The sequence below is a fragment of the Mastigoproctus giganteus genome, unplaced genomic scaffold (assembly GCF_048544385.1).
Source record: "Mastigoproctus giganteus isolate SK-2022 unplaced genomic scaffold, ASM4854438v1 scaffold_15, whole genome shotgun sequence".
NCBI classification, from domain to species: domain Eukaryota; kingdom Metazoa; phylum Arthropoda; class Arachnida; order Uropygi; family Thelyphonidae; genus Mastigoproctus; species Mastigoproctus giganteus.
The window spans coordinates 219,788-244,749 of NW_028328292.1; the positions used below are offsets into that span (position 1 = coordinate 219,788).

The window sequence follows — 24,962 nt, forward strand, 5'->3', positions numbered from 1 at the left end:
TAAAGACAGAAAACAACAATGTGCCCAATATGGACCCCTGGGGGACACCACTAATAATGTTAGTGAAATTATTAGTGATGTTATTGATTACCACTCTCTGTCTTCTCCCACTCAACCATCCATTTATTCATAGCAGAAACTTTCCCTTAATGCCATACTGCTCCAACTGGTACAGTAGTCTTCCATGTGCAACAGTATCAAAAGCTTTCCTAAAGCTTTCCAAGTATATGATATCAAAATAATTTTTTGCATCCAGTTCCATTGTGACCATATCATGGTGTCCGATCAAATTGGTCAGAAAAGACTTCCCCTTAACAAACCCATGCTGTGTCTAAACTATAACATAGCATGGGTTTATTATTTTAATATTAAAATAATTTAACTTTCAGCTACTGAGAAGATTGGTTGTTTATTTGTTTTTGGGGCATTTGGCTCCTGAACTACTCAAGTCATAGTATGCCATTTCATACAGTGTTTTTTCTGTATTACAGTCGAATCCATTTAATAAGACGTTCAAGTGACCTAAATTTTCATGTTTTGTAATAACGAGGTCCCCTAAAAGGGTCAAAATTTTACTTTTTTTTTGGTACATACTATATATCTAAGAATAATAATAAATAATAATAATATCAAAAATAAATGAAAAAATATATTGATTTAAATTAATAAAAATAAAAAGTAATAAAAACAAAAGCCTTTTCTAACAATACAGTAATAGGAATAATCTTTTTAAAGATTTTATTAAGATTTTTTTAAAGATTTTATTTTAATTTTAAGATTTTATTTGATTTGTAAGATAAACTAAAAGAAAAGCAGTTAACGGAAATGAAAATATTGTACAGTAATTGATTACCACTATTTTGATATATACAATATTTTTGTATCACAGTAAAAAGAATTACAGTCTTAATATCAAAGGAGACATATAAACCATTAACTTTTTAATAAATTAATCTAATTTAAAGAAAGAATCCAATGTTGCTTCCACAGTTTTTGTCCCATAGAGGGTGTCTCAAAAATATTGGTACAAACGTTTAGGGGAGGTAGGTAACATCTAAAAGAATGTGAATCGCATAGGAACCCATAACCGGAAACGTCACTGTAAGTCAGTACATGGCGCTGTTCATCAGTTTGCGAGAGAGAAAATTTCTGGTTTACTCATTCAAGCAGTAGTCGCAGCATGAAGAGGATGCATCAATATACGAACTGTGAGCTGGCAGACATGCACCTAGTGTATGGATTAGCAGAGGGCCCACATGGTGCATGCCCTCAGCACAACATCGCTTTGCAATAAATGTGTGGGCAGGTATGGTCAGTGACTGCTTAGTCGGCCCATACCTGTTACCATCCTGCATGAACTCCACTAAATATCGGATCTTTCTTGAACAAGTTCTACCAGGGTTACTTGACGATGTTCCAGCAAATGTGAACGCAACATTTGGTTTCAACATGACGGAGCGCCTGCCCATTATGGAAGGTGTGTTCGTGACCATTTGAACAGGCGGTTTGGGCGTTGATGGATTGGCCATGGTGGACCCGTTGCCTGGCCCTATGATCACCTGATTTATCGAGCCTTGATTTCTTTCTGTGGGGCTCTAAAATCTAAAATCTATAAAATCTATCTAAAATGTATGAATCGCCTGTGGAGACGGAAATGGATCTCGTGGCGAGACTCGTCTGCGCTGCTGCTACTGTCAAAGAAACTCTAGGTGTGTTTGACCATGTCCGCCAATCCATGCTGCGTCGGTGTCACGCATGCATCGCATCTCATGGTGGAACCTTCGAGCATCTGTTGTAACATCATGAAATGCATCCATCTCGTACTCCATTGTTAATATTATGTCAAATAAATGTTTGCCACTAATTACTGTCTTGTGTCATTTCTGCTTCTTGTGCCTCTGCTACTACTTTCCCATGACGTTTCCAGTTATGGGTTCCTATGCGATTCACATTCCTTTAGATGTTACCTACCTCCCCTAAACGTTTGTACCAATATCTTTGAGACACCCTGTATGTGTTTTTAACTACAGCACAGACATCAAATGCAATAGTTGTTTCTTTATCAACAATACTGCAGGCCAACACAATCTCTTTATGCCCAATGCATTTTGGGCATCTTTTTTAGATGGTAGTGTGTGTGTGTGTGTGCTGCTTTACTTTTTCTATTGCTGGTAACAAAAACATCGTTTTGCTTGGTGCTCAGCAGCTGTTCTGGTGTTGCTGTAGTAGCAACTTCAGCATCCACCTTCACAAACTCTTCAAATTCGCCAACAAAATCCATATGTTCCTTCAAATTCTTCCATTCCTCGATGTTGCTATCATATTCATCTGCTGGACCATGTGATTTTGATGATATGCTCTCCAAAACCACTCTTTCTGAAACAGTTGATTATTACACTTGATGTTAGTACTGTCCCAAGCAATAACAAGATTACAGGTAGCATCCAAGGCATTCCAGTTTGGCTGCAAATTGTTCCCTCCTTCTATGTTGTGGATCAAGTACCTTATCAGGCGGGCTCTATATGGTTTCTTGAGGTTATAAATAATTCCTTGATCCAATGGGTGCATAAAACTGGTGGTATTGGAGGTAACAACAACAGTTGTATATTTGTCAACTTAAGTGTCTCAGCAGAATGTGCTGTACAACGATCTAGAATCATCAGAATGTTCCTTTTTTCTGAAGCCATTCTTCTTCTGTCCACTTTTAATAACCAAGACTGAAAAATTTTTACTGTAAGCCAAGTACTTCTGTTGGCCTCATAATCACAGGGAAGTTGGTTAATTTCTTTAAAACATTTTGGCTTGGAAAACTTACCAATCACAAGTGGTTGTAGGTTTGTACTGCCATTTGAATTGCAGCATAAGAGAATAGTGAGTCTTTGTTTACTTAATTTTCCACCATGACAGGACTCTCCTTGAACAGCAAATGTTTTGTTTGGCAGCAAATTATAAAATAAACCTGTCTCGTTAAGATTAAAAATATCCTTTGCCTCATATTTTTCAAGAATGGTCTGTACAAAATGCAACCAGTCTGTAGCCTTTTCTTTGTCAACTAATCCAGACTCGCTGCAAACATTTTGCGAAACCAAGTTATTCCTGTTTTTAAATCTTTGGAGCAAGCCACTGCTACATTTGAAGTGCTGCATCTTCTAATTCCATTTTGCTGAGCTAGATAATTTGCCTTTTCTTGCAAAATTGGACCTGATATTGGCAAATTAGATGCAAACATTTGTTGGTACCACTCAAAAAGTTTGTTTCAAGCTCTTTGTGTTTTGCATCATGAATTTGTTTCCTTTTTTTTTTTTTTATCATTGCTCCAGTATCATGCACTTCTTGAAGTTTTTCGGTTTTTCAGTATTGTAGATAAAGTAGGTAAAGGGATGTTGCATTCCTTTGCAATGTCCGTTTTACTTCGTTCCTATAATACTTCCATCCTATCAGCCTCATGTATAATTTTCAGTTTAATTTTCAGGTGTATTTTTGTCTGTTTATGTTTTGTAGCCATAATACTACTAGATGAGATTTAATATAAACAAACTTTAAATTAATTTAAAGACAAGTTCCAAAAAAGGCATCAACTCAGATAAAATGGCACAAAAAATAGATTATACTGTACTGTAGCAAAAGACTTTGAACTAACATAACAATTGCAACTGACCTTAATCCAGTGGAGAGCAAGGGAGTGTGTGTAAACAACTTAGAAAAACTGTTTGTATTCTTTTGTTAATTTAACAACTCATCCTTCACAAAGATGTTTTTCAGAGTGCACTTAAGTTGTAGCTACCATAAATTGGTTTTGTTTACACACAAGTAATTTCTAACAAGTCAGTGTCATTGTTTGGGAAGCAGGGAACCAGGTGGCTAAAGACAATGATAAATGCAGTGATTAGACAGCTGTGCCAAGATTTGTATTAAGCATACAAAATAATAATATTTATTTCTCACAGGGTGAAAACGAACTTTGTAATACGTATTAACCAAATTTTATAATAAATGAATATATTTACATAGAAAAGCCTATCCTTTCTCAGGGGAACGGTATGTGCTTCATATAAACTAGTACTTTGTATAACCAAGTTTGTATTGACGAGATTTTACTCTATATCTATATCTGGATATATTCGTTGCTGCTAAACCTGAAATTTACTGGAGGAAGCCATGCTCCCTCCATCTGAAATCGGCTAACTGCAGCCTTAATTGAAGAAGCTTCTTCAGTCTTCAATGGAATTTGATCCTAGGCCTCTCCAAACGAGTAAAAAGTGATTCTATTATAAATCCATCAAGGAAGAAAACAGAAAAAAGTTGGACCTTTCATTAGCTTTTGTTTAGCAATATTTGATGTAGTATCAAAATATGAAGTGTTTTTGTTCACTTCCATTTATGTAATATAAAAATGCTATGAAAGGTCATTTAGATGTTTAAAACTATATATGATGTAGCTGTTTTTAAACGGTTACATCATACATGTACAAAATCAGTTTCTGTTTGCTTGAAATTTTGCTTTCCCGAGAACTTGGCTTACAATAACAATAATGCATTCTATATTGTAAACAAGGATTGCTACATTTGTATTCTTGTTAGGTTCTTTTCAAGGTTTAAAAATGTTTTAAAGTATACAGGATGTATTATAACATGTGGGACCCACTTCAAGGATGTATTAGGGTCTAGAAGTAAAAAAGAAATTTCATATAAACAGCTCTCATTTCACCTTATTTCCAAGTCATAGCTATTTTTGTGTTCCAGCAATTCTTTCCACAAACTTAGCTGACTGCATTCAGTTGTTTACAAATAATGCTCGATATCTTATAGAAGGCCTTACTATAGTTATATAAACAAGATCCTGTAGTGTTCTTCGAGTGATTTCAGTTAGTTCTCCTGACAAGGGCACTATATTTGGAGATCGTTATTAACATTTTGATACTGTGCACTTCTGATAATGGAGGCTTATTGAAATCAAAAGATTGCAGCCATGCATCTCATGTATGGCTTGCTAGATGCAATGCAGCCAAGCAAGATGTCTGTATGCAGAACACTTCCCTAATCGTCATGTGCCAAATAAGACCTTTCAGAGAATATGTGAAATGCTTTTCAGAAACTGGTTTGTTTAGAAAGCAAGTTTCAGATAATGGTAGACACATCAGCACCAGAATTGTTGATTTGGAAGAATGGATCTTCAATCATTTTGAAAAATGATGGCGACAGCACCTGAAGGATAGCAACACAGAATGTGAGATATGTGACTGCGTGGAGAATTTTAGGGGCCAATCAGCTTTATCCATAGCATCTTCAGAGATTACAAGGACTTACTGAAGTTGACTTCCCCCACAAGAAGCTTTTTGTACTTAATTTCTGTAGATGTTTGTTCATGATGAGCATTTCCTATCCACTGTGTTTACTAATGAAGCTGGATGGCGTGGCCAATTTTCACAACATTCATTAATGGGCTGAAGAAAATCCCCATGCCATTGTTCAATCAAGACACCAGCAGCAATTCAGCATGAATGTATGGGCAAGAATAGTTTCTAGCAATTTAATTGGGCCTATTGTTCTGTCTGCTAGGTTAACAGAAGCATCCTACTGCAATTTTTTAAGAGAACATTTAGATGAGTTGTTGGCAGAAGTTATACTTGATGACATTTGTCACGTGGTTTATACATGATGGTGCTCTGCCTCATTTTAGCCATGTCACTAGAAACGTTTTGGATGAGCGATTCCCTAATAAGTGGATAGGTCACGTAGGACCCATTTCCTGGCCTGCGTGCTCCCTACACCTGAATCCACTTGATTTTTATTTGTGGGGACATCTGAAAGTCGCTGTTTATTCCACACCAATTAATAACATTGAAATGCTCTGCCGACAGGTGGAACAAGGCTGCCAGCAAATCTGGCAGACATCACCTGAAACTTTTGAAAGGGTAAGGAGGTCTTTCAAAAGATATTTGAGCATTTCCTGTAAATCTAAGCAGATGGCTGCTGTAACACAAAAATGGCTGTAACTTGGAAACAAGGTGAAATCAGCCCAATGTTTATATGAACTATTTTTTTTATTGCTTTTAGGTCCTGAATCCATCCTTGAATTGGGTCCCACATGTTATATTACTCTTAAGTAAATTAATCAACAGACATTATGTTCATAAAGTTTTACCTCAGTTAATGCATAAAAACCTTGGTTTCCCAGAGAAACACTAAAAAAAGAAGTTTCAATGTATTAAAGTGTTTTCAGTAATATTTATTATTCATTGGAGGCACAGATGAGAATTTGCACATTTGATTGTTTCTACTATTAACTGAAACACCACCTTTGAAACAGCAGTAATGTTAGTATTGGAAAAAGTGATAAAAGCAAGCAAGCTTATATTTGAAAAGAGGCCTAGAAAACTATATTGATTATTTAAATTCATTTCTTGAATTTGCAGATTCAATTGCTGCAACACAGCTAATATACAATGAAAGAAAATGACACCAACCATTATGAAATTAAAAAAGTTAACTGACATAATTTCTTAACTGTATTGCATTGAAACAGTATAAAATACAACACAGTACACTGACAGAATACTAATGCTGTAGCTTTTAGGCACTTGAGTGACCTTCTTTTTCAGTATTATATAAACAAATCAATATAGCTTGATACTCGGTTTAAATTGGTCCCGACAAACACAAGTTGCCAAAATATATTTTTGTTAATATCTTTTTATGTTATATTTAATAAAATACTGATAAATAATACTGTATTTAATAAAATATTACTTCTGCATTACTGTAAATCACAAATTAATATACAGTACCTTTCTCCAAACTTGTGTTTCTTGTAGCACAAGTTCGGAGCAAATGTGTATGCACACATTTTTTTTTGTAAAGCAGCAATCTAATGTTTGCTTCGTGTAAGCTTACTTATGCAGAATTTTGTTATTAATATAGCAGTGTCTTGTAAATTTTTTTTTGCCCTGTATTTGAAAAATGACTGGAAAAAATGATATATCTTGACAAAAGTGTAGATTTATTTTGAATGCATGGAAATTATTTTCAATTAATCACTGAAATTATGTGAATTGCAGTGTCATTTAAATACTAAATATAGGTAATTTAAGAAGTGATCGGCACTTTTTTTTGATGTAATATAAAAGTATCCCTTACTGGATGCATTTGATGTGATCATTGTCAAAAAATTATAATGGTGGTGGAGTAATTCCCTTTCCCAGGTTTCAGTTGATTTTGGCCTTGCCGAATTGTAAAATGGATTACATTCCCAAAAAAAAAGGTTTGGGACCCACTGCTCTACTTCATGTGCTACAGAGTCCATTTACTGCACAAGTTTCTTCCTTCTGTATCTGTTCTCTGGCTGCCAACTCTACTCCTAACGTTTTGCCATAAACAGCATGTCATGGTGTTACATTTTACATGTAGGGTGTATGAAGCAAGCATCTGTAACATCTACATCAGCAAAAAAAGAAAAAAATTATGATGTATCCATTTCATATGCCCTTCTGATAATATGTCCCATTTGTTCTGATATTCTTTTCCCCTTCTAATAATTTTTCTCATCTTTTATAAATTTATTCAGACCATTGCAACCCTAGGTGGCAATTAATTCCAACAATCAGTTACTCTATGACTGAAGGCAAATTTCCACACATCTGTTTTTTTTTTTTTGTTTCAAGTTAAATTTATGTTCCCTTCGTAATATCTAAAAAAGAAGAAAGATAACATCTGCATTTAGAGTACTGAACCCTTTTAAAGTCTTTTAACAACTTAAGTCACCATGCAAATTCCTAGTTTCCAGATGTTGCAATTTACAGAACCTGAAAAGGATATCATTACTAAGAATTTCTTAGTAAGAATATCCTTTTGTGATCCCATCGGACCTTGTTGCTTTTTTTTTTTTTTTTTTTTTTTTTGCTGTATCCTTTTGAACTGATCTGTATTCTTCCAAAAATGAATTTTCTAAATCTGCACTATGTTCCTGCTATCAAAGTTCGTGTATAAGATTGAAACAAATTAAAATATAAAAATTAAAAAAACCTTGTTTTATTGAGCTTCTGATTGGTTATTCCTTTTCAACGTAACCTCCCATTAGTTCAGTATTCTTTTCTTATCCTATGGAAAATTATGATTTGTAAATGCTACTGAGAAGCTATTGCATGAGAGATTTAAGATACCCCGATGCACTGCAGAGCAAATTTCATGTCAAACTACAGTTACCCCTAGATTTTTTTCATAATCCAGTATTATGAGTTTGGTACCGAGCAGATGGTATGTTATTATTATTATTAGTAGCATATGATGTAAGAAAGAAAGCTTATAAAGCATGAGCCAGTGATAGAAAATCTCCTCACATTTATCCTGCAACCATCCTTCCTCAATTTGAATTATTCCCTCATGTGTAGACTGGGCAAGAGAAAACATTCAGTCAGAACTGACATATTCAATTGATTCAAAGCCTTAAACACCTCCATCAGATCACCTCATGGGTGCCTAGTCTCAAATTGTTGCAATTTGCAGAACAGAAGCGTATCTTTGTAAGACCACCCTTCTTCACCAATCTTGTTGCCCATCTCTGCACTTGCTCCAACAACAGATCTACATCCTTCCTGAAAAGAGGCCTCCAGATCTGTATGCAATAATCAAGATGCTTCCTAACAATTACCTTATACAATGTGATTATGGTGCACTTCCTTGTCAATGCTAGCAAAGTTCTTGTATATCATAGACAAAACTCCATGAGCTGTCCTGGTAGTCTGTCTGCATTGCTCACAGAACTTCATATCTGACTGCACAATTACTCCCAGGTCCTTTTCATTTTCTACTACCCTGTGTGGCATAGTGTTTTAGGTTGGGGTGTCACCAGTAGTTTCCCAAAACTGTGCCATAATTTCTCGTGTGAAGTATTGTTTCCCACTGGTGGTTTCCCACAACTGTGCCATCAATACTTGTGTGAAGTAAACACAACTCTGTAAATGCCAGAAGTGGGTGTAGTGTGTAGTTTGGTGTTAGAATACTGTTGGGTTCTGTTGTTCTTCTGGTTTTTCACTGCAGGGCCCCCTAATGGAACTCTACATTGCCTGCCACCATCACTAGGAGGTAAGCCAGACAATCCATAGTTCTCTGGCTGGTCTTTGCCAGGGTCTCCTGAGCTTCCTGACAGAGGTCAAAAAAAAAAAAAAAAAAAGTGAGGGAGATAGGAGTAGAGTGCAAGTGACAGGAGAGAATGAAGAAAGAAGCATCCTCCAGTAGAGGGAGGAGAACAGGTGAAGTAATTGGGAAACCTACTCAACCCAGGGAAAGGATAAAAATGCGGGATGAAGAGCCTGTAAAGAGCCCATCCTGAAAGGGGTTAACAGAAAATCCTACCCCCCTAGGAGAATACATCCTACTCCGCAATCATAGTTCCCGAGAGGATCCCCTCCACAAGAGGGCAATTCCGCACTCCAACGGAGTGCCAGCAGAGGTCTCAGCTACATTACAGTTTTAGGAGGAAGAGTAGTGACATTAGGTGATTATGTTCTCAAGAGGACCTGCTCATGAGCAGTTTCTTTGCTGTATCATCCATCTCAGTTAGAATGTTGATTGGTCAAATTCAGTAAGGGCAAGGTAACGACGCTCATCCTGGAGGTAGAGGTGTTCCTTGTGTCAGAGATTAGCTTGGATTTTGATTATAATTCTGAAGTCATAAAGGAGACAGATGTACATAACATGCTCTCAAGTTTCAGGTTCTTCACAAGTGCAGTGAGGATCCTGCTCTAACCCTAAGTCGATTAGTTTTTGTTTGAAAGGACCATGTCCAGTGAGGATGAAGGTTACTTGAAATCCCAGTGAAAACCAGGAAGGAGGCTTTGGGCAGTGGAGGTAACAGAGAGAAGAAAGAGCTTGATTATAGCACCTTAGATAGTATTGGACAAGGAGTCTTGCCAGATTTCAAGGAATTTGTCAGTAATATGCTTGCACTCCGCCTTAGGATCATTTGCCAGGTCAAGATGGACGCCAAGGATCTCTCTTGGTGTTCCTTTCTTTAAGTTGTGGAAGAGACCTCTCTTAATCACCTCAAGGTAGAGGGGGCCCACTACCCTGAGTGTCGGCACCTCCGTAGTCAGGTGGGCAGGAGCAGACGTGCGTAGCACACGCTTCTTGATTAGACCGGGGTTCAAGCCTGTGACCACCAAATACAGAGGATGTGGAAAGGTCAGGGAATGACCACCGCATATCCCCCGAGCAATATGGCCTTAGTTGCTAATGCTCCTAAAAACCAAATAACAAACAAACCCTGAGTGTAGTAACACAGAGTTGGTACATTATTATTATTATTATTATTAGCTATATGGTGCAAGGAAGCCTGAGGCTTATGCTGCACTGGCCAAAAAAAAAAAAAAAAAAAAAATTTCCCTATTACCATGAGAGAGAGAGAGGCCCTGGGGGTAATCTGGGATTATTCCTACCCATATGCAATATGGGCAGGAATAATTCCAGATTAAAGTACATTTATCAATGTTAAACTTCAACTGCCATTCTTAGTCCATCGGCCTAATTTGTTTATAACTTGTTGCAACAGCTTACCCTGATTACTGTCATTAACCATCCCTGCCAACCTTTGTATTATCTGCAAACTTAGACATTAATGGGCGCAATCAATGGGCAACAACAATGGGCCCAGCACTGATGGACTCTGGTGGACTCTGCTAATAACATTAGTTCATGAGGAGCATTATCCATTAATAACTACTCTGTCTTCTCTCACTCAACCATCCCATTATCCAGAGCAGTGACTTACCCTTAATGCCAGAATGCTCCAATTTGTACAAGTCTTTTATGTGCAACGGTATCAAAGGCTTTCCCAAAATCCAAGTATATGACATCAAAATTGTTTTTTTGCATCCAGTTCCTTTGTTACTGCATCATAGTATCCAATCAGATTGGTCAGACAAGACCGCTCCTTAACAATTCCATGCTGTGACTGCAGTATTCTAGTGGTCCTGCTGTGACTACATTCCTGTCTAGATGGTCCTGCAGTACTTCTTTCTCTAATTATTCATGTCACCCTTTGATCCTACTTTGTGAATTGGGGATACATTTGCACATATCCAGTCCATAGGGACCTCTCCTGAGTCCGAAGATGCTCTCATAATATTGGCCAAGGGTTTGCTTACCTCCTTTGCTGCCTCTCTGTGATTACTACCCAAATGTAGTTCCTTCTGTTTATCACTATCATACCTCAATTGGCATTTTCCAGCCCATCTCCTTAATTTATCTAGATCCTCTTGAAGTAGCATACCCTGATATTGCCCGCCTTTGTATCAGCAGACTTAGACATCAAACTTGAAATATCTTCATTAATAAACGTTAAAAATAGTAAGGAAACCCAACTCCAACCCTTGTGGAACTTCATTCATCACACTCTTGGAATTTGCTCCTTGTGTTTAAACAAACTTTTTATTTCCATTAGACATTTGCTGATTAGTCATTTATTTTTAAACATTATCTAAGACAGTTATTTCTTGGTGCATTATCACTTCAGCCTTGTCAGATTTCAACATTTAACTTTTAAATGTGCATAAATATATTTTCTGTCATAGCTTCTGTTATTTCTAATAAGATCACAAATTTTCACCATTAACTTTCACGAAAGTTGGCCCACGAGTATTGGCAATAGTGACACTAAAGGATGTTGATCTCAAAAATAATTTTAATATATAACAATATTTATTGAAGCATGAATACCATTTAATTGATGAACTAACTGTTCAAATCAATGTGAAGTTGGTATGCTTGTTTCAACTCTTACTCATTGCTGGGTAACTGAATTAACCATGTCAGGTGCATTAGGTTGATGAGACCACAAACAATATTTTTAGCTAATCGTCTATATTTCTCCACAGAAAATTTTAGAAATCTCCATTAATTATCATGCACAGAGATAAAAGCATTAATTAAGGCTGCCGTAGCCGTAGTCAGGTGCATGGGTGCATAAGTACACGTGCCTGGACTGACCCAGGTTCAAGCCCGTGATTGCTGAATACGGTGCTGCTTCTTGTATTCTCTCTACCTTGTGAACTCCTCTGACTGTGTGGTCGTCCCGGAATATAAACAGAAAATTTATTTGTTATTAATTAGGATATGTCTAATTATATGCAGTGTTGAGTGGTCATCTGTTGTGTACAGTTGTTGACAGTGAGCTAACTTTATTGACGTGTGCTTTCCACCTGTCGGTAACACTCTCTGGTTTGTGATATTGAAGCATCATCTGGAATCCAACCCTCGATACTCACTTTACGTTTCATGCAGTGGCACTCATGTTACTGATAGGCTGGCATCCAATTGCATTCCTTTGTTGAAGTGTGCAAGTGTTTCAATTTGTATTTTGCTCACCAACAGATATAAAGGGAGTTTTATTTGTAAAAATTAATTGAATATATGTTTTTAATATAAAATAAAATGGATTTTTCACAGTTGGGTTCAGAAATGATTGAAAATAAAGTGGCATGAAAAAAGTGAACAATTTTGAATTATTTCTTGCTGATTTTTAAAACTGCATGCTCATGGAATCACTTAGTCCCAGTGCCTAGAGGAGTAACAATTCTTTGCACTACTGGTTAAAGAGAGGAAATCACATGGCAGATGATATCTAATTTTGTACAATTTGCCATTGTCATTCGAGTAAGTATTTAAGTAAGTTGTTTTGTTGATGTAATTAATAGGATGAAATGTTCTTACCTCCTATTTGGTTTGTTTTAGATTTTATAACAATATATAAATTGTTTTAATAGTTTGCAAAGTTAGTAGCCATGCCTGGGCTAGTTCCACATGTCTCACATCAAGTAGTAGCTCAGCAGCAACATGTCCTTCATCAGGCCCATGCTCATTCCCAGGTATGTTGAGTATAGATTCCAGGAGTAATAATTATGGTAATGCTAGAAACAGATTCATACGTTGACAACACAGTTTTATATAACCATGCATAACAATTTTAGTAGATCTGATCTTTAATTGTACCAATCTGTTTGTTTAAGGAAAATGCATACTGAATCACATATAAATATTCTTCCATAGTTAAAATGAGAAACTGCTCAGTTAAGTAGTTTATGGAATAACAAACTGTTGATAGCCACACTTCATGTTTAATTTTGTTTTTAATATAAGAATATACGAGGAACATGAATTACATAAGTAACTTCGTTGATAAAGTTAAAAAAGAAAGAAAAAAAAAAGCAAATGTGTGATGGGATAGTTACCTACGTATGGACAGAAACAGATAGGTTGTTTATTTTATTTTTTATGTATTTTTATTATTTTTATTTAGTTATATACAGTCGATTCCGGTTATTTGGGACACATTTGGACTAGTGCATTTTGGCCAAATTAAGTAGCTGTCCCAGTTATGTGAAGTTTCACATAAATAGTTAAAAATACAGTGGACCCCTGCTTTATGATTGATTCTCTGTACAATCCAATCACGTTACGATGGACTCACCATAGTAAAGTACCGTTCACTATACGATATGTAGTAAGTGCCGGTCATTGTGATCGTGTTTGTGAATTGAATTTTAATTCTATTAAATGGCAATTCTAATAAGTGAAAACAGGAGGAATATTATCCACAGGCTATAAAAGTAAAGATATAAAGCACAGATATACACTTTATTACCTTACCAATTAAAAAATTAAATGATATGTGAAAATAGGAAGAATATTTTCCACAGGTTAGCAAAATAAATTTATGCTTACATGCATAGTGTAATTAATACGTACTGTAATGTGTACATACTAACTAGTTGATATTTCTGTTCACTGACATTTGGGGGAGGGATTAAAATTTAAAACAGTAAAAAAGATGAGCAATCAGTAACGAAGAACGTGGCCTGCACGAATTGCAACTAACACAATATGCACAAGTGAGAATGGAGTAACAAATTACGAAGCTTAAAAAATAGGAATGAAGAGAAGATTCTGAAAATTTATTTATGCTTTTTATATGATTGAAGATTTCATGGAAGGGGAAACATATTTCACCATAATAATGTAAAAACCCACAGAATTCCAGCTGTCAGTATTATCGCAAATTCAATAAGATCGAGTTTACTATCCATTTATAATAGATTGCACTAACAGAAAAGCCCAATAAACAGGAAACTGCTAATTGTTTTATTGTGTTATAGTTGTGACTTCCAGAAATCCGACAGGACCGCAGCACTCGAGATTACCCTATGATTGTCGGTGACAATCATAGGGTAATCTCGAATGCTGCGGTCTCCTGCCCCAATTAATTCTATTAAACTGGAAAGACTCAAATAGACAACGTTTTCATCAATTCCTCAGTTTTAGGCCAGGCCGGGGTACTAGAAACTTTTTTCGGTTACCATAAAGCTCTCTATTTGAGATACTACACTAACCATTCTTGATAATATATATGCACTCATAGCTTCTGTTGCTGCTTTAGAGATATTCCATAATTTGCCTATATTTTCTCTACTCATGCTGTCTTTCCTGTTAATAGAGACCACGATGTAGCATCTTACTGTCATGGTCCCCTTTCCTGGAATTAAAGTACCTGTCCTTATCTTTAATAACTGAGACTTTGTGCATTATCAGCCATAGTCCCTCCTATTTTGCTTGGGCAAAATTGCTAAAAAAATGCATTATGACCTAACTTGCATTATTTTTTCAGCACAACCCTATACTTATCCAGAAGGTTATCATTTCATGTATGGTTAATATCATTCATTTCCCCATGAATAATACTGTTCTCTTTACTCACATGAAAGACAACAAATGTTGCTAAAATCATCAGTTTTAGCTCCTGGTAGACACACACTAGTTCTAGGGCACCTATCCTAACTACAAGAAATTTTGCTTGTTGTCCTGGCAATAAGGGTCCACTCTCCCTTTCCCCCACCCAAATAAACAATCCTTTTTATCCCATTGAGGGATAAAAAGCACAGGACTAATCAGGTGACTTGCTTGAAAAAATTAATTTTTTTTTGTTTTCTTTTTTGTTGGTTGAAGATGACTTATTTATTTTTTTAGTAATATTTTATGGCTTTCACAGTAATTGTGTGAAGGAACAAAACAGGTGCACTATGGCCTCCTTTTCCAACTTTCATTTTCCTTAGGCATGTAGAATTCACAGGTAACACTCTAGTTTTTTTTTTGCATTGAATTGCTATTCTAGTTTGCTTTCTACAAGTTGCATTGTTAGTTTAGTCCATTTCATAGTAGGAACAACAAATAAACCCCTAGATTAACAAAAAAAAGAAAGTAGTATCCATGTCATTCTAGTTGAAGAAAACACTAGTTACGTTCTCTAAAATTTCATAATAAAGCAGTCTCAGCTTTGTGTGTGGTGGGGGGAAAGAATATTTCATGGCTTTCTCAAAATAAACTTGTTTTTTCAGCTAAAAATAAATGATGAGAAAAACATGTGACAACTCTCAAAAAAGTTGTTCTGACCATTCAAACTCCTCTTGTAATTATTTTTATAAAGAACTTCAGCTGTGAATAAATAATAAGCACTCTAATTTATCAGCTGTATATATATAATGCACTTAACAATTTTATGAGCTCGAAAATCAAAGTACCTAATAGTTTCATGTTTATATTTTATGATTGTCACTTTTTCATTTTTAAGCAGAATTAATAAATATTTCTGCATATTTCAGCTTATATAACATAATAAAAAAAAGCAGAAACGCATGCACATCATGCACAATTTTGAAATTTCATGGTTAACAGCATGTTTTTGGTGCAGAAAACTTCATCAAAAAAATAAATGTGACTATTAGTTTCATGTTTATATTTTATTGCTGTAAATTTTTTTCACTTTCAGCAGAATTAATATATATATATATATATATATATATATTTTTTTTAAATGACACTAAAAATCATGGCATTTTTAAATATTTAACGTTTATATTAAAAAATTAAAAAGTTAGATACAAAAAAAAAGTCTATACTGCAATCAGCATTCAAAAAAATCTGAAAACATTTTTCAAAAAAACGAAATTTGGTCACCTGTCCTGCAACCCCATTTTGGCATCAGCCAAAAAAAAAAAAAAAAAAATCACACCATTCCCTCCAAATGCCTGTCCAGTTCCTCCTTAAATTTATTCAACCTATCAACTTCCACAACGACAGATGGAAGTTTGTTCCAGCAATTAACCACCCGCTGGCTAAAGGCAAATTTCCGCACATCTATTCTACATCTGTCTTTTCTTAATTTGAATTTATGCCCCCTTAGGTTCGTAATCTGAACAAGTGGAAGGATCCCATCAGAATTCAGCGTGCTCAACCCATTCAAGGCCTTATATACCTCAATCAGATCACCAGGCAGGTGCCTAGTCTCCAGCCACTGCAATTTGCAGAACTTAAGCCTCTCTTGGTAAGAGGATCCCTTCATTCCCCTCACCAATCTTGTTGCCCTTCTCTGTACACGCTCAAGTAAATCTACATCCTTCCTAAAATGAGGCCTCCAGACCTGTACGCAGTACTCAAGGCGTGGCCTCACCATTGCCTTATACAGAGGGATAATCACCTCCTTTTCCCTGCTAGCAAAATTCCTATATATCATTGACAAAACCCCATGACCTGCCCTGGCAGCCTGTCTACATTGCTCAGAGAACTTCATATCTGACTGCACAATTACTCCCAGGTCTTTTTCATTTTCTACCACCTTAAGTGTAATACCACACAGTTGGTACGTTTCTCTGGGGTTACTTCTACCCATATGCAGTACTTTGCATTTGTCAAGGTTAAACTTCAGTTGCCACTTCTTAGCCCATCTGCCCAAATTATCTAGATCCTGTTGCAGTAGCACACTGCCATTACTGTCATTAACAACCCTGCCAACCTTTGTATCATCTGCAAACTTCGACATTAAGCCTGATATACCTTCATCAATATCATTGATAAATATACAAAACAACAGTGGACCTAACACCGAACCCTGTGGGACTCCACTAATAACATTAGTCCAAGAAGCGCAGCACCCATTGATTACCACCCTCTGTCTTCTCCCACTTAACCATCCTTTTATCCATTGTAGCAACTTACCCTTAATACCATTCTGCTCCAATTTGTACAATAGTCTTTCATGCGCAACAGTGTCAAAAGCTTTCCTGAAATCCAAATGTATGATATCAAAATTATTTTTTGCATGCAGTTCCTTTGTAACCACATCATAATATCCTATCAAATTTGTCAGACAAGACTTTCCCTTAACAAACCCATGCTGTGTCTGAATTATTGCTGCAGTCTTGTCTAGATGATCCTGCAATGCATCTTTAACCAGCGACTCCATTATTTTACCCGGAACAGAAGTTAAACTAACTAAGTAGGCGCAACTAGCTCTGGATTAATCAGAACAGTATACACTCAGTTATTCTGTGCTGAAGCCTGAATTGGGAGTGCACCACTTGAAAGTCTCTGCTTATGTACTCAGTTTTATTTCTTTTTAGGGCATTTATTCACTTCTTGAGTGATTCATTTTCATCCAGTAATGCACCAAGCTTTAAGCAAAGTTTGGTGTACTCCTTTAATTGAAGGTACACTCCATTTAATTGAAGATCAGTACACTCCTTACATCAAGGATACACAAAGATTCATCATTCAACTGATGACTCATATTGGAATTGTCTGAAGCCATTCCTTGTCAGTCATGTAATCCTGTGTTGCAGCAGTCTGGCTCAATCTTGTATTAACCATTATGAAAGTAAAAAATTACAGATATGTCACAATGTACTCAATATACTACTAATGCAAGTTAGAGAATTATCAAAATAAATATATTCAGTAGAGCACCAATGAGTTACCTTTAAAATTTGATATTTAAATATTAAACTGAAATTACGAGAAATCACAAAACTATATTTAATAAAACTAGAACTAAGTTCTAATAAGTTTCATCAAGCTATTTCTGTCAAAACAAGTACACTTAACTGGTACGTCCCCTGCTGCATGCTGAACTGTATGCCAAACCACAAACCATATATAAAATGCACCAAAACACAATTTGTTTTTTAAATGTTTTGCTCATTTTATTACTTTCTATTGAATTGAATATTGTTCGTTTTTTTGTTGTAAAATTATTCATAAATTTTATTGTATAGGCACAAACAACTCAATTCTACGCACAGAGGAGGGAACCAGTGTCATCAGTTGATGATGCTTTGTCTTATATTGAATTAGTCAAGAGAAAGTTTGGAGGCCAGCCAAATATCATAAAGCAGTTGATTTCTGTAATGAAGGAAACTCAAGGGCATAAGTAAGTTATTTGAATATTACATATATTAGAAAAACATTCTTAAATAATCTCAAGGTTTATAAACATTCACCAAACCTCTGAACATGAATTGTTTCATAGTACAAAACAGTTCATGTTCAGAGGTATGGCGAATTTAGTTATAACACAGTAACCTACAAACACCTTAATATGGAATAAACATTTTTATAATTTTTATTAATATTTGTAAAATAATAAGAGGAGTTTACCTCAATATAGTACGTAGAACACTTCCGTATGATACTCTCCAGAAATTAAAATGAAAAAATCGATGACTTACCGGTACATTAGAGTAAAATATAAATAATTAAAAACCAATTTAACACAATTCAAATCAATTTAAAACAATTAAAAATCAATTTAACACAATTAAAAAGAATCTAACAAAAATATTCAAAACGATCAATTGGTTTTTAATTATTTATATTTTACTCTAATGTACCGGTAAGTTGTCGATTTTTTCGTTTTAATTTCTGGAGAGTATCATACGGAAGTGTTCTACATATTATATTGAGGTAAACTCCTCTTATTATTTTACAAATATTAATATCAACGTAGAACGTATTGAGTATTACAGCTCTGATTCATACTATCTAATTTTTATTAATATATTTTTTTAAATATATTTCTGTTAAATTAATCCATTATCCTTATAACTAATATGATTTAATAAAATTAAGAATCAATTTCCCATTTGTACTATCCAATGTTTAAAAATATTCATCTTTTAAGGAATATTCATATTATCTTCCTTCAAGATAATGGATTGCAGTAGACTTTTCCATTAACATAATGCAGTTAAATTTTATCAGTACAGTGCTGTCAATGGCTGATCATCAGAGTTACAAAATCAAGTATAGGTTGCTACTCTTGGTGCAGTGTTAGTGCCTTCTGTAGGCAACAGAGATGGCAACCTCTTTTGGCTAAGTTTGTGAAGAGGAAAAACACTTGAAAGGAGTGGTTCTGTTTATCTGATGGATGTGTTAACCTGACACTAGTATTATTTAAAAGATAAAGCCATGGCATGTTGATTAAAACTCCTTGTTTCTTTATTGGTTAGAGATTACTTTTATCTCTCTGACTTGAGGTCTTTAGTATTTATTTATTTCAACATTATAGCAGTTAACTGGAACATTCAGTCCTGTATCTGTTTCTGATTTTTCAGTTCTGCTGAATGTTATCTCTAAAATGATTATTGTTTCTCTTATAAAGAGGATTTTAGGCTAACTTTTTGAGTTTATTGCCCTGAATTTGGTATTAGTTTCAAAATGCCAGGATGATGCAAGAAAGTCAAACTTATGTAGCATATGTCATAAAAAAAGTTATTCTTTACAGTTTCATAACTTATCTATTTCCACTAAGTCTTGATTTAATATTTGTCTGGAGGGTAAGATTTTTGTACCTTAAATGAGGGCTATATACAGTGACTGTCTGCCACGTTATAGTATAATAAATGCTACTCTCATTGTGTTTTTCTGCCTTGGGGAAACTTTGTTCCCTCTAGTGACAATGACAGGCTTGGGCTTATGTCACTTTAGAAACAGTTTTGTTATCCATGACTTATCCTGAAGTTTCTAATATAATTTTTAATTGGATAACATCACCAAGAAGGCAAATACATTATTCATTAAAATCTAAGGTACTGCTGTTACCAGTTTCACAGGTCAGTGGCCTCAAGTTATCAACCTTGTGCTGAGAGGTGAACAGTACATTGCATCTATATGAAAAGCCAAGCAGTGTGTTGAACGACTTTTAGTGCAAATATAATGAGAGTTATGATTATTAAATCCTTAATACTGAGCTTCATTTGTCCATTGTAGCAATTAAATAAGTCTGGTGTTGAAATAATATGATAATAAATGCTTCTCTGTATTATATTTTTCTGCATTGTCTTAGGGAAGCTTTTTTCCCCTCCAGTGACAGGTTTGGGCTTATACTCACTTTAGAAATAGAATTATCCAAGAGTTGACCCAAAGTTTCTAATGTCATTTTTTGTCAAATAACACCACTAAGATGGCAAATCCACTGAAAACTCTGAAGGTACCACTAACTAGTTTCAGAGCTCACTGACTTCTCAACCTTGTACTAAACAGCAAACAAAATATCAAATCTAATGGATATGTCTTCTTGTTCCTGCTAGTTCATTGTATAAGACCAAGCTTGTCATTGGAGGGAACAAAACTTTAGCAAGACAGAGAAGAATATTATGCAAAGAAGTGTTTTTTATCATATTATTCCAACACCTGCATTGAACGTAACTGTTCCTTTATTTAATTACTGCAGTGGGTCAATGCAGCCAGCCCAACAGCAAAGGTTTAATAATCAAAAGTTTCATTTGAAGTTTTTCTTCCACACAGTAATTTTCTTCTCATTCAGATTTGTTATGGAGTTCTTTCCAAAAAAAAAGTATCCCGACACACATTGGTTTTATATTAAATAAGATGTATCGAGATTTGGAACTGATTTTCACTGCTCTATGAAACAATTGTGGTGTTCATCGCATTGTGTAAACAGTTGATATCTGATTGTGGTTGTTGTACGTATGTACTGCCACTTTCCCCGTGAAAACAGTCTGTGAAGCTCTATACAGAGCATCTCTGTTTCCCTGCCCACTGAATGCAGCAGTTATACAGCAGAATCCCATCAAATGCCATCAAGCTTGCCTTAGGAAATATCCTCCCTCTGTGCATCCAAAAAAGTGTAATATATACAGACTCACAGAATGCACTTTTAGCCTTGCAAAATTCCTCCTCACCAACACATCCTGTAATAACAACAATAAAAACTCAGCTGATGCATATCCATGAACACCAGCAAGAAGTCATCTTTTGTTGGATCCCAGGCCACACTAGGATATCAGGGAATGAAAAAGCGGATTATGCAGCAAAAAAATCATCCAACATAGCATTGACAGATTACTATGTTCCATATATTGACTACAGATCCTATATAAGACATGTATGTAAGGAACAGTGGACACTCCTATGTCAAGCTCAACTGCAGAACAAGCTCCTTCAAATAAAATCTGAACCACAGTTATGGGCTTCCAGTTTCCATGTAAACAGAAAGGAAGAAGTCCTCCTATCCAGAGCACGAATCAGTCACAGTCACTTCACCCATCTTTATCTACTCACAGGAGACGATCCTCCGAAGTGTATGCACTGAAACTCTTTTCTCACAATCAAACACATTCTCGTTGATTGTATGCTATACACTGATGCCCGAAAAGCCTCATTCAGTATTCTATGAAATCTTCAAGAACCCTTAACACTTCGTCATATTATAGGCAATGATGCAAACCTTCCAGAATTTTTCTGCTTCCTAAAAGGGATACAGCTATATGATCTCCTTTGACATGATTCTATAATCACTATTTCTGACCTCCATGCCGTTGATAGGTGCAATATGGCCCTAGTAGCCCTTGCACCAGAAATAACAATACCAATCTATACAGAGCATCACAGCAAGGTCCTTACCAGAAAATTGATCACGTCACCATAGCAAAGAGATCCAGAACTGAGGATATATCAGGTCCTGCACCTCAGTACTTGACAGTACATTCCACTGGTGAAAAGCCCATGGCAAAAATATCGTGTCCAACACCTCAATACCTATTGTAATACATTCCAATGTTGAAAAACCCACGGGAAAAATGTCACCCTTCTTCGTTCAGAAGTGTATTAAATGCTGGCGGACTCCCCAAAATCAGTCAAGTGGCTTCATTCTGATGATATCCATTTTTGAGACCAGAAATGATGAGCACTCACAATAGCTCCTCTTAGCCACATCTGTTGTGGGAATACAGATTGTAGTAGCATCCCACAGGAGGACACTGAATTCATTCAGAGAAATAATCTCAGATTGGAATCGTCTTGAAGTCTCAGAAAGAAATCTGTTCTGTACTGAAAACTTCAAGGAGTGATGCTGCAAAACAAATATTTGTATGTAGGGATGAAAATCTGGTACCCATTAGAAACCTCTCCTTACCAACATCTAATTTAGTGAAAGCTGTTTTGGTGTATGGCCACCAAAACCTTTGAGGTGCTTAGAGTGCCAGAAGTATGGACATTTGCAAATGGTCTGTGTTGTGCCCTTGTATACACTCAGTGGAATGGAAAGGACCATGAAGTCACAGTCTACTCAGCTCAAAAACCCACGTATATTAACTGTGAAGGATAACACCTTTGTGCTCTTGAATATGCCAGTGGTGGAAAGAGGAAAAAGAAACAGAGACTTAAAGCAGAGCTGAATATTATCATACTTCTGATAATATTCTGAGCAAGGGATTCTTCCTCTTGCTCAGAATAATCACCTGAGAGGGCATAAATTCAAATTGAGGAAAGACAGATGTAGGATAGATGTGCGGAAGTTTGCCTTTAGCCAGCGGGTAGTTGGTTGGTGGAACAGACTTCCATCCTTTGTTGTGGAAGCTGATAGCCTTAAATAAATTTAAGGCTGAGCTGGACAGGTATTTGGAATTAATAGAGGGGTGAAATGGGAGCGGTTTTTTTTTTTGGTTGATGCTGCATAAGCTTGTTTTCTTGCATCATGTGCCTCTGCTAATGCTAATACCAGGAGGTGAGAAAGCAATAAACCCTTATAATATTCAAAAGATTACAGGAAAGTTTTCCATTGAGAAAGTAAACAGAAATGACTATTCCATGAAAAGAATCATTCCAATCCCTGATATTTATGGAGTTCTCAAAATCCTACACAGAAAACTCAGGCAGCTGCCCCTCTGATATCAGTACCGCCTAATGCTTTACCAAAATCCAGTGGTAAAGAAAAACCACAGAAAACTAAGTACCAGTGATAATACAAGAAACAATGGATGTAAAAGTTAAGGAAGTACTTGAAGACTCAGTCCTGGAACCTACCCTTTGTGGAGGAAGAAATGAACACAGGACACCATCCATATTTCCCCAAAAAAGGGAAATCCATAACTGAGAAATTTAGTGCTCTCAGCACTTCAGAAACTGACTGATGGATCCAACAACCATAAATAATGGCTAAATTCCACAGTGTAATTATAGTGGATTCCAGCAAAATGATGGCATCAAGGTCCTCCTGCAAAAATGTGATCAGCTTACAGGGGACATATCTAAAAGCAAATGAAGGCCCTTCTTTGCATAATATTACTATCATCTATAAGGTTGAACCGGGGATGGACTTAACCAGGGAGGAGTTTCTATCCTTGTGAGCAATCAGATCCAGTTTCAGCCTTTGCTACTCCAAACAAACATAGAGGAGTTGAGTTTTTATTAACATTGTGCTCCATTTGCAACCTGGGACAGACATCACCCAGACACCTTGACGATCTTTCACTGGTGTGCAAAATTTAAATTTGTAGTTTCTAATAAGAGTGGCTTGGATATGGGAAAAGCATACCAAAGGAACCTCGTGAGGTACAAAAATGACGAAGGAAACAACACCAACACAACAATGGAAAAAAACGGTACAGAGGGACTTTATTCAAAAATGGCAACATAGCACTGGCTGCCATGATACGGATGCATCACTGCCAAAGATGGAACAAAAGGAAGAGGTGACTCTCAGTAGGAGATATGGCCACCCCTAATGTCAATGTAGGCTTTGCATTGCCTGCCCATACTTAGAACAATGTTGTTGATAAGTTCTTGTAGTAACATCTTCCATTCCTCTGTCAGCGCCATCTTCAGCTGGTGAACATTTTCTGGTCGGTGTGGATGTGCTGCTCGGCGTCTCCTCAGAGCTTCCCATATGTGTTCGACAGGATTTAGATCGGTTGAATGGGCTGGCCAATCCATACGAACAATGTCCTCACTTTCCAAAAGCATATCAACAGCTGCAGTGCGATGGGGTGTGACGTTATCATCCATAAACACTAACTCGGGGACAATGGCACCTCGGAACAGGCGCACATGGGGAAGGATTACCTCAGTACAGTAGCATGCACCGGTTACAGTACCGCCTTCCAGTATCTGGAGTTGTGTATGTCTATCCAAGATAATGCCTCCCCAGATGAGAACACCTGACCGCCATATCGATCCCTTTCAGTGATGTTTGTGGGGTGGATACCGTGTGCCAACCTCTCGCCAGATTAGCTGACATCCAAAATTGCTGCCGAAACTGAATCTACTCTCATCAGTAAAGAGTATCTTAAGTAAAGATTTTGTGGTTGTAACCTTTAGAAATAGTGTTGGTCCTTAAGTTTTGCACACCAGTGTATTATGCAATGCATCCCCCTATCCTTGGGGATTTTGGCAGAGATGATGACATTCTGTGGAGTAGTACTAATATTAAAGAAAAGGCTGTATGTTCACTGACAGTAATCTCTCCTGTGGGAGCCAATACTCTTCCATATGCCTGCCTGAGCATTGGTGCATCATAGCCTTAGTCGCTTTTCACCAATAAAATCCAAATCCTGTAAAGCCTGAGCATTATCTGCCAGTGATCCTTTGATCTGCTGCCCTTCTCCTCTCCCTTCATTTACTTGAAAGAGAATCCTTATAGAATCGATAACTATTCTCTTTAGTGGGAGACCATGTCTCCCTTCGATGATGATGATGGAAGGTTGATCAGGATAACTGGATGCCTTAAACATCTGGCTGAGTTTAAGAACAGATGCCTTAAACATCTGGCCTTCCAACATCTGGCAGAGTTTGAAATCACTATAGTCAGTTAAGAGCCTATCAGTGATGTAGTAATGTACATC

The 24,962-nt window shown here is 36.3% G+C and overlaps 1 protein-coding gene across 6 annotated transcripts in view; it reads left to right on the forward strand.

Annotated features, from left to right (window-relative positions):
• LOC150074896 (paired amphipathic helix protein Sin3a-like) overlaps positions 1-24,962 on the forward strand; it is a 285,756-nt gene that overhangs the window by 21,058 nt on the left and 239,736 nt on the right. For 4 of the 6 annotated variants that reach the window (XM_090389366.1, XM_090389363.1, XM_090389365.1 and 1 more), the window contains exons 2-3: positions 12,759-12,860; positions 18,096-18,250. In XM_090389366.1, coding sequence (XP_090245492.1) covers positions 12,777-12,860; positions 18,096-18,250 — 239 coding nt within the window. In that variant the 5' untranslated portion in view covers positions 12,759-12,776. Of the gene's footprint in view, positions 1-12,524; positions 12,649-12,758; positions 12,861-18,095; positions 18,251-24,962 lie in introns of those variants that run through there. The other 2 variants (XM_090389361.1, XM_090389362.1) reach the window with 1 other exon arrangement.